The sequence below is a fragment of the Peromyscus leucopus genome, unplaced genomic scaffold (genome assembly GCF_004664715.2).
Source record: "Peromyscus leucopus breed LL Stock unplaced genomic scaffold, UCI_PerLeu_2.1 scaffold_1735, whole genome shotgun sequence".
NCBI lineage: Eukaryota > Metazoa > Chordata > Mammalia > Rodentia > Cricetidae > Peromyscus > Peromyscus leucopus.
Genome location: NW_023504925.1, coordinates 5,336 through 17,421, shown reverse-complemented (window position 1 = coordinate 17,421; position 12,086 = coordinate 5,336). Strand labels below are relative to the sequence as shown.

General features: G+C 44.6%; 1 protein-coding gene across 1 annotated transcript; it reads left to right on the top strand.

Moving 5' to 3' along the window:
* Window positions 1-2,364: 2,364 nt before the first annotated feature.
* LOC119087178 (disks large homolog 5-like) lies at window positions 2,365-11,800 on the top strand. Its single transcript, XM_037201864.1, has 5 exons — window positions 2,365-2,548; window positions 5,736-5,919; window positions 9,669-9,784; window positions 10,732-10,826; window positions 10,993-11,800. The coding sequence occupies exons 1-5, from the start codon at window positions 2,508-2,510 to the stop codon at window positions 11,160-11,162; spliced, it is 606 nt and encodes a 201-aa protein (XP_037057759.1). The 5' UTR covers window positions 2,365-2,507; the 3' UTR covers window positions 11,163-11,800.
* Window positions 11,801-12,086: the final 286 nt, after the last annotated feature.

Below are 12,086 nucleotides of genomic sequence, written 5' to 3'. Positions count from 1 at the left end.
ATCCCCAATGGAAAACATATCTTGGTTTTCATTCTGAGGTCAGCATATCTTTAAAGTATATAAGCTGATTTAATCCTGTAGATTTTTTTCAATTATCCAATGTCTCTCTGCAGCTGTTGTTCCTTTCTCATTAGCATTGAGAAAATTCAAAGTTAATAGAGCATTATGTAATTTATTTCTGAGTTTTTTTGTTACCTCTTTCTGTTTATTTAGCATATCCTTTAGAGTTCAATTTGATCTTTCTACAACTGCTTGGCCTTTAGGATTACGTGGTATAACTGTAATATGTTTTATATTGTAATAAGCAAAAAACTGTTTCATTTTACCAGAGACATATGCTGGAGCATTGTCAGTTTTAATTTGTACAGGAATACCCATGTTGGCTATAACTTCTGGCAAATGTGTGATTACTGTATCAGCTTTTTCACAACTCAGAGCAGTTGCCCATAGAAATCTTGAATAAGTATCAATAGTGTGGTATACATATTTCAATTTCCCAAATTCTGAAAAGTGAAATACATCCATCTGCCAGATTTCATTCCTCTAAGTACCCTTTGGGTTACATTCTGCTGGTAATGGAGTCTGATTGTAAAAAGAAATAGGAGGACATTTCCTTACAATTTCCTTGGCTTGTTGCCAGGTTATAGATAAATCCTTTTTTAAATCTTTACTATTGACATGATACTTTTTCTGAAATTGTCTAGCCTCCAGCACATTTCCTATCCATACTTTATTGATCTACTTATTACCTTGTGCTAGAGGGCCTGGCAGACCCATATGGGATCCGATATGCATTGTATATAAGGGATGCTTCCTATTCCTGATTATATCTATACAAGCTAAAAGCTTTAAAAAAGGCTCTAGTTCCTGGTGCTCATGTCTTTCATCCCAAGAAGTGTTGTCAGTAAGTAGAAAAGTTTATAATGTGTGAGGACCAGGTACTATAGCCTTTTTTAAGCTTTTAGCTTTTAGGAGCAGTTCAGCTGAGATCCATTCAGATGAGGACTCAGAGGCTTCCAGTCTGAGGAAACAAGATTAGCTGAGAAATTGGCGAGCTGAGGTTAGCTGTGGCTTGTTCTGTTTCTCTGATTTTTCAGTGTTCACCCCAATACCTGGCTCCAGGTTTGTTTTTATTAATATGAACAGTTAAGATTTGTGCTACACAGGGTCAACAAGACAAAATGACAGCACACAGAATGGGAAAAGATCTTCACAAGCCTACATCTGACAGAGGGATGATCTCCAAAATATATAAGGAACTCAAAAAACTAGACATCAAATTACCAAATAATCCAATTTAAAAAATGGGGTACAGATCTAAACAAGAATTTGAAGCAGAAGAATAAATGGCAAAAAGAAATTTAAGGAATTGCTCAAAATCCTTAGCCATCAGGGAAATGCAAATCAAAATGACACTGATACCATCTTACACCTGTCAGAATGACTAAGATCAAATCCATTAATGACAGCTTATGTTGGAGAGGATGTGTAGCAAGGCGAATACTCCTCCATTGTTGGTGGAGTGCAAACTTGTACGGCCACTGTGGAAATCAGTAGGGCAGCACCTCAGAAAGTTAGGAATCTACCTACATTAAGACACAGCTATACCACTTGCGGTGGATATTGCTCTATATAAATAAAACACTGATGGCCAGTGACCAGACAGGAAGTAGGTTGCCAGGCAGGAAGTAGGTGGGACAAGGAGAGAGGAGAATTCGGGGAAGCGAAAGGCTGAGGGGGGAGACACTGCAGCCACTGCCAGGACAAGCAGCATGTAAAGACTCTGGTAAGCCACCAGCCACGTGGCAAGGTATAGATTTATAAAAATGGGTTAATTTAAGATAAAAGAACAGTTAGCAAGAAGCCTGCCACGGCCATACAGTTTATAAGTGATATAAGCATCTGAGTGATTATTTTATAAGTGGATTGTGGGACTGCGGGGCTTGGGGAACCTGGAGAGAAGCCCTCCAGCAACAACCACTCTTGGGTATATACCCAAAAGATGCTCAATCATGCCACAGGTCATTTGCTCAACCATGGTTATAGCAGCATTAATTGTAATAGCCAGAACCAGAAAACAACCTCGATGGCCCTCAACTGAAGGATGGAATATTATAAAGTGGCAAAAAAAAAAAAGTGACATCATGAAATTTGTAGGAAAATGGATGGAAGAAGATACTGAGGGAGGTAACAGAGACCCAGAAAGACAAATATGGTGTGTGCTTACCCTTAGATGGATATTAAATGCAAAGCAAAGGGCAGCAGGGAAGTAATAGTTAGACCATGTGATGTTAGGACATGGACATTCTACTGTCTCCTGGAGAGCCCTGGCATTCCATGTGATGTCACCAGTGTTGTGGCAACACCAACTGTCATTGGGGCATTGGTGCAGTGTCTTGCATTTCACCGACAGACATGCTGACTAGACTGAACAGGATTCTTGGGAGACAGGATGGTGAGCACAGGGAGATCAGAGAGAGGCAGAAGGAAGATGGCCTTCAGTCTCCATGTCACACATCAAGAAACAAATGGTTCTGGGGAAAGCACAGTGAGTCCTGGGAAAGGGATGGGGAGCTTCCTGAAGGAGGAAGGCTTCAGCTGATCCTTCTAGGAGTGGGGCTCAGGAGGGGAGAGTTTCTGAGAAGAAATGATGGGCCTATCCTGGTCCTCTGAGTTCTTCAAGGACAGACCCAGAGTTAAGGATTTCCCATGGTTAGTTTGTAGAGAGCCAGGGATGGTCAAGGCTGAAGCTGCTCTGTTGAGGGTCCTCTGCTTTCACTCTGAGTGGAAAGGAAGCACAGAGGGACTAAAGAGATTTCAGTTCCAGTCCTGCACTTCACCCACACTGGATTTCTTTTGGTGTGTGTCACTAATAACAGAGAGAGTAAAGTACCCTGTCCAGAGCTAGAGAGTCTCACATTAAATAACAACCACTGGCAGGCAGGAGCCACCAAGTATTGCCGCATGTCAGTGACCCCTAAGGTTTCAGAGTTCCTGCCCTCTCACTAGCCAGGCCTCTTTCCTGTAGCTTGAGTGCAGGACTGGGACATCAGTCTTCCTGTAAGTATTTGTTCTTGGTCACTGAGGGCTCATATGGTGATACCCAGTCCTTAGGTATTTTCAGTCATACCTATCAGTAGTTGATAACACCTTTGCTAACATCATGATGGCTAGAATGTATTCTGCTGCAGCTTTTGGCAAAAGTTTCATCGTTACCTGTGTGACTTGTCATTGTTCTGACAGGACCCACATAGTCCTCCACCACCCCCACACATTGTAACAGCCCTGAGTCTCTGTATTTGACAAGATATTTATTTTTGCTTGTTGCTCTGGAGCAGCTTAAAGGGTCTGGTGGTCCCACTTGGTCCATCTGTGTGTGACTGAAAGACCTGGAGTCCATCCCTGCTTCCCTCTGGTCTTGTTCCTTGTACTATGAGACAATGCCACACACCTGCATTTCTCTGACATCCTAACTGTGTGTGAGTTTGTGTGCATGTGAATTGCCCTCTAAGGGGCCCAAATATCCCAAACATGGCAGTGTCAGGTTTTGGCCTTTTCACTTCCATCTCCCTTGATAAACCATTAGATTACATTCCTAAATTTTCTCCCCAAAGTTCATTCACTTTTGTGGACACTGACTCATTCTTGAAACTGAACATCAAAGTCCAACCATCAAATTCATTACTTGGCTACACTGGCTAAACTGTCCAATTAGATCTTAGCAACTCACCCTAGCACAGACTTAACCTTTCTACTTAAAATCCCACTGCTGAAAAAAGCCTGCTGTATGTTGTCTGCCTTTGCCTGACCCAGAGGCAGGTTCCCAATGCCATGCTTGCCCTGCTGGGGAATACATCTCTTTCTGCTGAGAATTTGGTGTCTCAGTGTGTTCTCTACTATCTCTGAGAGGCTCCCATACAGTGTGTGTGTGTGTGTGTGTGTGTGTGTGTGTGTGTGTGTGTGTGTGTTGTGTGTGTGTGTCCCTTCAGATCTTGTGAGTTGGAGATTGATAGGCCTGAGTATTTGCCTGTTTCAAAGATTTCAGGTGATTTAAGTGCTGAGACCAGGGAGCTCCACTTTGAGCATCACTGTTCTCAGTCTTTGTGCTCACCCTGGTGCCTCATTGGAATCCCCTTGGGAGTTTATAAAGCCATCCTCATGGAGTGCCTCTTCCATGGCAATACTGATGATGAGTTCTGGATATCGTTGTAAGTACAAAGCATTTCTGTTCTCACGACAGTGGAAATGTCATCATAGATTTCAGGTAGACCCATACCTGTGGACCTTCTAGGAGAGCTACTCTAACTCTCTAGGCCTACTGAGGGAGCTCATGGAGCCCTGCCTCCCTCCCTGTTGACACCCAGCCATTCCTGGCCCTGGGGTAGAGTAGCAAGTCTAATGCACATCAGGAGTTCCCAGTACATAGGATTCAGGGTGTGACATCCAGTAGGCTAGGGTAGTGCAAAATACAACCTTAATCATGGGGTCCCTGAGGCCTGTGTTCACAGGGTTCTTTGCTCCTGGGGCTATGCCCCACCACAGGCTGAATTCAGAGAATGAGATGCAGAACACAGAGCATAATGTCAGATATGAAGAAATTACCTAAGGAGATTAGTGAGGCCTTGTACAAGTGCACAGAGCTGAGTGAGAAGACAAAAACCTACAGGTGAGTGCCTGACTTGGGTGGACTCCAGAACTTGGTAAGGACTGCTTCTTGTTGTCTGAAGTTTCTCCAGTCCTGCCCGACCCCAATGTCAGGAGGAATCTGTCCCACCTGCCTCCTGCAGTCAAATGGCCCAAATAAACACACAGAGGCTCACATTACTTACAAACTGTATGGCCAATGGCTTAAGTTTCAGGCTAGCTAGCTCTATCATCTTAAATTAACCCAATTCTATTCATCTGTGTTTTCCCACATGGCTGCTGCATTGCCAGGCTGCTGGCATGTTGCTCCTTGGGTGGCAGCTGGCATCTCCTCCACCTCTGCCTTTCTTCTCTGTCTCTCCTGGACTTTCCTGCCTGGCTCCTTCCTGCCTTGCCATAGGCCAAAGCAGCTTATTTATTAACCAATGGGAGCAATACATATTCACGGCATACAGAAAGACATCCCACAGCATCTTCTTCCTTCTCCACCTTTAAACCAAAGTGAGGGCTGTGGTTCTAGTCTGTTTACCTCTTAGCAAGCAGCCTGCCTTATAGTTCTTGGACTTGTGCCTCCTAGACTGAGTTCTCCTAAGTGTGAAGAGTCTGAGAGCCCCTCCCAACATTTTCCTGTCAGCTTCCGGAACTTCTAGACAGAAAACATGGTTTGCACCATGGTTCTGTGGCTCTGGCAGGAGCTTACAGAGCTGGTTTCTATGAGACACATGGATGGAATGTATTTGCGATAGGTCTTCTGTCTCCCTCAGAGCATGGTTTTCTCTCAATCTGCTCATGTTTTCCTAATACTGTGAACAGTTAAGCACCAGGTTGTGTGTGTGCGGGAGGCAGCAGATCCAGTCTTCAGAGGTACATGGATCCCTTTTGCTGTCAGGGTCTTCAGAAGTAGTGTAAATCTTTCTGGAATTTGGCTATTCTCTGGCTTTGGCCTGCACCTGAGTGATGCTGCCATGGCTAATGAGGACTCCAGGCCAGGGCTGTTGGGGATGGGGACATGGGACCTTGCAGGAATCATGTAATTAGGAGGCAAGAGTGGCAGATTGAGGCAGAGCTCATCATTTTTGGTGATATTTCAGCACCCTCTACAGTCAGCACCTGAGTGAACAGACTCAGCTGAAGGAAAAAGTGAGAATGTTGCTAGAGGACAAGAAAAAGCTGCAGGGGGAGCAGATTTTACTACAAGAGTCCTGTGAGGAGGCAAAGAGGCTCTGTGAAGAGGCCCATGAGAAGATCTATGACCTCTGGACAAGGCAGCTGCAGGTAGGTTGAAGCAGCAGGCCAACCTGGCCACCTGTCTGACCATACACACACATATACACACACTCATGTAACCATCTACTCACTTATCCAACTGACCCATCCCATCCAATAGTTAGTTCACTTCTGTGATCATTCACAAGTCTTTCTGGGAGTTAGCCTCTTAGAGCAAGCAAACCCTACTGCTCTGCTGGAAGCTGCAGTCCATTGAGGGAGACGGTCAATCACATACCACTCACCTGTATGTCAGTATGGGAGGAGCCATGCTATGATGGAGCCACAGAGATCTGAGTGAGTCAGGTCAAGGGTCTGGGTCTCATTTGCTTGGCAGGGATCATGTGAGATCAGAGCAGACACAGCATGGAAGGAGCAACACCCTCTGAAAAAGCCAAATGACTGGGCTCATAGACATCTTTTTGGGTGTCATATGGCATTTTACCCTCTTGTTCCCAGACTGCCATGGTGTTCTCTTTACCTGGCCAAGCTCTTGGTTCACAGTTGATAGAAACTAAATTAACAGCTTGTCAGTACTGTTTGCTGTGAGTGGCATTGGCCAGTTCTCCCATCCTGGATCTTACATTCAGAAGCTCACTGGATGACAGGATGTGGCAAGGGCTTATGACAGTGCGGGGTCAGGGTGGCAGATTTGAGCCAACTGCATCAACATAGCCTACAGAAACACAGCATGCTTCCCAGGCATTTTTAGTCCAAAATGATGCAGAACTGTGGGACTCACTTATAACAGCTAGTGTGAGGAGTCTTAATCCAACTGGTAATGTCATCCTCATCCAGTGTGATGTCCTCCTCATTGCATTCTGATCACTGATGATTTGAGGGCTGTGTGTCTGTGTGTGAGTATGCCTGTCTGAGGGTGCATACATCTGTGGTGTTTTGGAAGGTCTGATGATGACATCAAGTGTCCTCTGTTGCTTTCTCCCTTATTCCCTTCAGCCCGGTCTCTCACTGAACCTGAAAATTTCTGTTCTGGCTAAGCTGGATAGCCACAGATCTTTGGATCTCCTGTTTCCTCACAGTAGAGCATCCTGTCTTTTTCTGTCTCATTTCATTGCTAAATGGTTCATTTGGTCAGAAAGAGAATTGACTTGTTGTTTTCTCTTAATTTTTAAACATTTTTATTACTTTGGAATTAATGCCTCTTGTAATAAATAACAAAAATCAAACAAAGGAGCTACTTTAAAAATAAAAAGTAGATTTCTTTTTTTTTTTTTTCACGGCATAAAGGTAACTTCCCAGGAAAGGTCTGGTTTGTCTACTGGCTTTACAACATGGAACCTGACATTTTGATGCTCACTCTACCATGTATGTGTCTGTGTCTAAGGACAGATTCCAACTGATAGTTGGATGGAGTGCTGCAGTTTAGAAAAGTGCTGTGGATGACCTAAGTAGCCTTCCACTGACTGGCCTGGGGCTGTTTTCATATAATGTGCACTGTAATCTGGTCAAAAGTTGTTGGGTAATGACAATGGGTGACTTCTAGTCTCTGGTGCTGTCAATGTCTTCTGTGGAGGAGTCTGGGTAAGTTTAGTGAGGAGACTATGATGGTTCAACTTAAATCTATCGGAGGCTTCATGTCCTGCCCTTTTCTCCCAGCACCTGGTCTTGTGTGGTCAAACTCAGTTGTGCAGAGGTTGTTACTTATCTGTATGATCAATGAGTCTGGTGATAAGAACTTCCCTGGGAAGGGAAATAAGTTCAGGCCAGGGCAGAAGAGCTTGGCTGGTCTAAGAGGCTTGTAGACAGCAGGGAGGACCCACTACCTCCCCCTGGAGTAGAAAAGGTGCTGCAACATTCTAGTCTTCTCTCTTGCCTTTCTGGATTCAAGAAAGGTGTGTGTGTGTGTGTGTGTGTGTGTGTGTGTGTGTGTGTGTGTGTGTTGTGTGTTGTCTCTATGTGTATCTTTGGGGAATGAGAATGTGTGTTTGAGCCTCTATGTGTATGTTCACTCTCTCATGGAACAATGAAACATCTTTAAGAATCATGGACATGGATTTCAATGAGAAAGTACTGTGCCTAATCTGGTTAGTACCACTTTGCCTCAGTCAAAGAACAGATGGAGCTGCCCATCCTTCTGCATGTCCACAGAGCTAACTACAACAAAAGACAGAAAATTGATGCAAGCTAAAAGTTTTTCAGGTATTTGCAGAGGCAGAATTATTTTTCTGCAAAGAAATTCTCTGGAGAAAAACAAAGTAATGGGGTCCATGACAGTGAGAAAGAGGCTACTGAGAGGCAGGAAAGGCTGCCTGAGGGTTTGTGTCCTTCTCTGCTCTGGGTGAAAGGAGGCTGACCACTGATGACTTCCCTGCATCCTGTTTTGTTTTTCTCCTCATCGCCTGCTGCCATTTTCCTTTCACCTTTGCCTAACCTTGGTTCAGCTAACCTGTCCTAGGAGCTTGGCCTGGACTTTATTCTCAGAGAAATTCTGAACTGCAGAGGTGCTTGTGGCTGCATCCCAGCCCAGCAGAAGTCCCACAGCTATGCTGAGGTGTGAGGAGAGGCTGTCTCAGGGCACTGCTTAGGCTCATCATACTCTCAAGTACCCACTCCATGTTGTGTCTGCAGCACTCAGAAACTGCTTTTATTCCAAACTTCTTCATCCTGAGTTAAAATCAGCCTGATGGAGAGTTGGGAGAAGTGAGATCTCTCAGACATTGCTAGTAGTGTAAAATGGTGCAGCCCTGTGAGAAGCTATGTGCAATTATTCAGAAAGTGGAACTGCAGTCTTCGGGTGGAGCATTGATTCCAGAATGGAAAGTGGTGTCCACAGAGAATAGGGGACAACAGGGATACAGCAGGACTCATCAGAACAGCCCAACTACAAACTCTTCAGATACCCATCACTGATGAGTGCAAACATACAATGTGGTCCATGGGATATTGTTAAGTATGGAATAATATATGCAATCATTTGGCCGTGAGTTAGTCAACCTTCTGTTACTCAAAGAAATCCCTGACACAATCATCTTACTTGGAGGAAAGGTTAATATAGACTCCGATTGTAGAGATTTTCTAGTTTTCTGAGCTCATTCCTTTGGGCCTAAATTGAGGCAACCTGTGGTACAGAGAGCTTCTTTAGGAGGAAGCTGCCCTCCTTGGAGGCACTGGGAAGCACTGAGTGAGAGCAAGGGGCTGGTCCACTGCCATCCAGTGGTCCTGTGCTGGGGAACTAAGCCTTCAATGCACAGACTGGGGAACTTGCTAGGAGAGCTTAGATTACGGATCAAGGAACCCTGGTGTTCACCTGTCTGTGTACAGGTTTTCAAGGCAAGCACTACATTGACTTATCTGCCCACTGAGTTCTTCTCCCAGGTCACCAGGCATGCAAGTGCTATACACACACACAGGCAGGCTGAACACCTGCACATATAAACTAAAAATAAACTGAAAAATTATCAAAACCGAGTAAAAGTACACAATCTTCTCCACATCCTGTGCTCAGAGCATCCTGTGTTTCCTGCCTCTGGCTGGAATATGGGTAGAGAGGATGTAGGTTAATGAAAGGTAACTTTCTTCTCCATAGTATCCCAGGTGATCTCTTCTTACATTAGTGTTATCTGGGAAACTAAGCATGGATGGAATGTAGTGTGCTTGTATGTGTGCATGGATATACATGTGTGTGCTGAGAGAGAGAGAGACAGAGACAGAGACAGAAGAGAGTGCACCCACAGCATCCATGTTTATGTACATGGTGAGGACAACCTCCCCTAAAAACACAATCTTCTAATGAACAGGAACATCAAAGACTTGAGGAAAATCTTCAGTCCCTGATGAAGCAGAAGGAGCTGCTCACCAGGCAAAGGGACTTGGCAGTAAAGCTGCAGCATCACTTCACTGTGTCCCAGATGAGGTAGGAGCCCAGGCTTCCAGAAGCAGGTGGATCCAAGTGGGTCCGCTGTACCTGGATCTCCGTCCTCTTTGAGTTTTATCAATTGGCAAAGCTCCAGCCACAGGCAGGGAAAGAACCCTCAGAGTGTCGTTGCTGGCTCAGTCAACAGGAATTATGACCAGGAACAATATGCTCTCTCCTTGGTCTCATGGGGACTGTGTCCCCTTCTTCCCTTCTGAGACCTCTAGTATGCTCTGAGTATCTCATCTCTTAGATTAGATCTCCCCACAAATATTCCCATGGCAGCCAGAAACCTGGAAAGGAGGATCATTGATCATGAAGGAAAGTGTGTCCCCTGCATCTTTTCCATCAGGAACATCACGTTTAGAGAGAAGTGTCCACCCTTTGCAGATTTGCATACAGCACACTCCTGCTGACTGCAGGCTCTCTGCAGTGTTTATCAGTTTCTCATGAGAAGATTTACTCTGGTCATAAACAGAGTAGGAGCTGACAAGTTAATCCCATGCAGGGTTCTGAGCTGTAGGAATAACCAGAGCCTTCTCTGCATTGCTGTGTAGGCTCCACTAGAGGGCAGGCATAGAGTTTTCCAGGAGGTTCACATTCACCTGGATCTAATCAAGGCCAGGGATATCTTTCCTGATCTGTGCCTCAGACCTTGACATACTGATATTTCTCCAAAATGATGTCTTTGGACTGTTGGAGAAATATGCTGTTTTTTTTCTAATCCAGCACAGTGTGTACTTACCAGTTCAACTTCTAGCAGTTTTTAAAAGCTGAGAAAAAAATCCTGCCCAGGTGCTCTCTGACCCTTTTCCCTTGGGAAGCAGGGAATGAACTCAGCTGAAAGGTAATGCTTGATTGTCTAGCTGAGTAGAGCTGGTGGGGTCTCAAAAGCTGACATGGCAGGTCCCCACCAGGCTTGTGCCCCAGCTGCCTTCCTCCCCTAGGTTTGAAAACCTCCAGCAGGAACTGGAGCAGACCACAGCCCAGGAAGAGAGCCTCCTGCAGATGGAGCTGCTGGGGCAGAAACACTATGTTCCAGGCAAGTAAGCCACCATTGAGTCCCATCCCAGCAGCCAGGGTGTTCATGGGGTGTGTTTCTTCCTTAACTTTTGTTTACTAGGGATGAATAGGCCCTGATTTTTCTTGCCAGTGGCACAGCAAAACTGTTTCTAAATCCTATTTTCTTTACCAATTTTCCATGACAGCACCTCTTCAGAAAACTGAGAAGGCTGGAAGAAGCCAGAGACACCTTGAAGGCATGACATTCTACACTCCAGGTTCACGGCCTCCTCAGAAAATGCCACCTCTTTTCAGCTGTGAACTCACTAGTGAGGCAAATATCAACCAACCATCAGGCCATCCAGCCACAATCTGATCTACATCCATTGACTCACTATTCCCAGACAAAAGATTGTATCAGAAATAGTCTGAGATTCAGAGTACATATCACAAATTACTAAGAACCCTGATATCCATCAGCATGTGGCCCCAGTGAGGGGCAAAACAACATGGAAGAGGACATGTGGGTGAGCAAGAGTTCTTCTGTGACTTACTATCAAGGGCTTTGACAAGCTGACTCCATATGTGATGGAAATCTGACAAGGAAGACTGTGTTAACATCACACTGCCATCCAGACAGACCACACCCAAAGCATAAGATTCTCTCTAGTGCAGTGCTGAAGCTGACGCCATGTCATGTGCAAGTGTTGCTGAAGATAATTCACTGCAGAGAATAAGCCAGATCCTCACCTCATTTGCTCTTCCATAATGAAATTCCAAAGGATCCTGAAATTTGCTTAATTTTCTTGTTATATGTTGGGATATTTATGCTTTGGATTTTGGTTTTCTTCATTTTGGTTTAAGGTTTTGTTAATTGTTGTTATTTCTTTTATTCTTGTCACTGTTTTAATAGTTTGCTAAGGCTATACATTGTATATAAGGACTGCTGTTTTGAATGCCCCCATTGAGTAAAATGAATGTATTTTTATGAATAAAATCCAATTTCAAATTTCACTCTGAGACTCTTCTTTAGTCAGATGAAGTTTCACACTGCTGTAATCCCAGAACTCACAGGCTTGGATGTATCTCAGTAAGTTCAGGAAGCTTTGGCTGCATAAGGATTTCCCAGCCATGGGTCTCAGGGCTACACAGGAGGATGACACCTTGTATGTGGATGGAATAGCCTACTCCATGGATACCCGCTACATAATAGAAAAACTAGACATATTGTATCCTTGACGTCATATATTTAGCTGCCATTAAAGTGTGCTACACTGTACACACATGTTCACAAATCATC

What these genes read in the sequence shown, in the direction of transcription:
- LOC119087178 (XM_037201864.1), top strand. Translation starts at nt 2,508, where the DNA reads ATGTCACACATCAAGAAACAAATGGTTCTGGGGAAAGCACA. An exon ending in TCTGGACAAGGCAGCTGCAG is followed by an intron (nt 5,920 to 9,668) that starts GTAGGTTGAAGC and finishes TCTAATGAACAG; the next exon opens with GAACATCAAAGACTTGAGGA. An exon ending in GCAGAAACACTATGTTCCAG is followed by an intron (nt 10,827 to 10,992) that starts GCAAGTAAGCCA and finishes TTTCCATGACAG; the next exon opens with CACCTCTTCAGAAAACTGAG.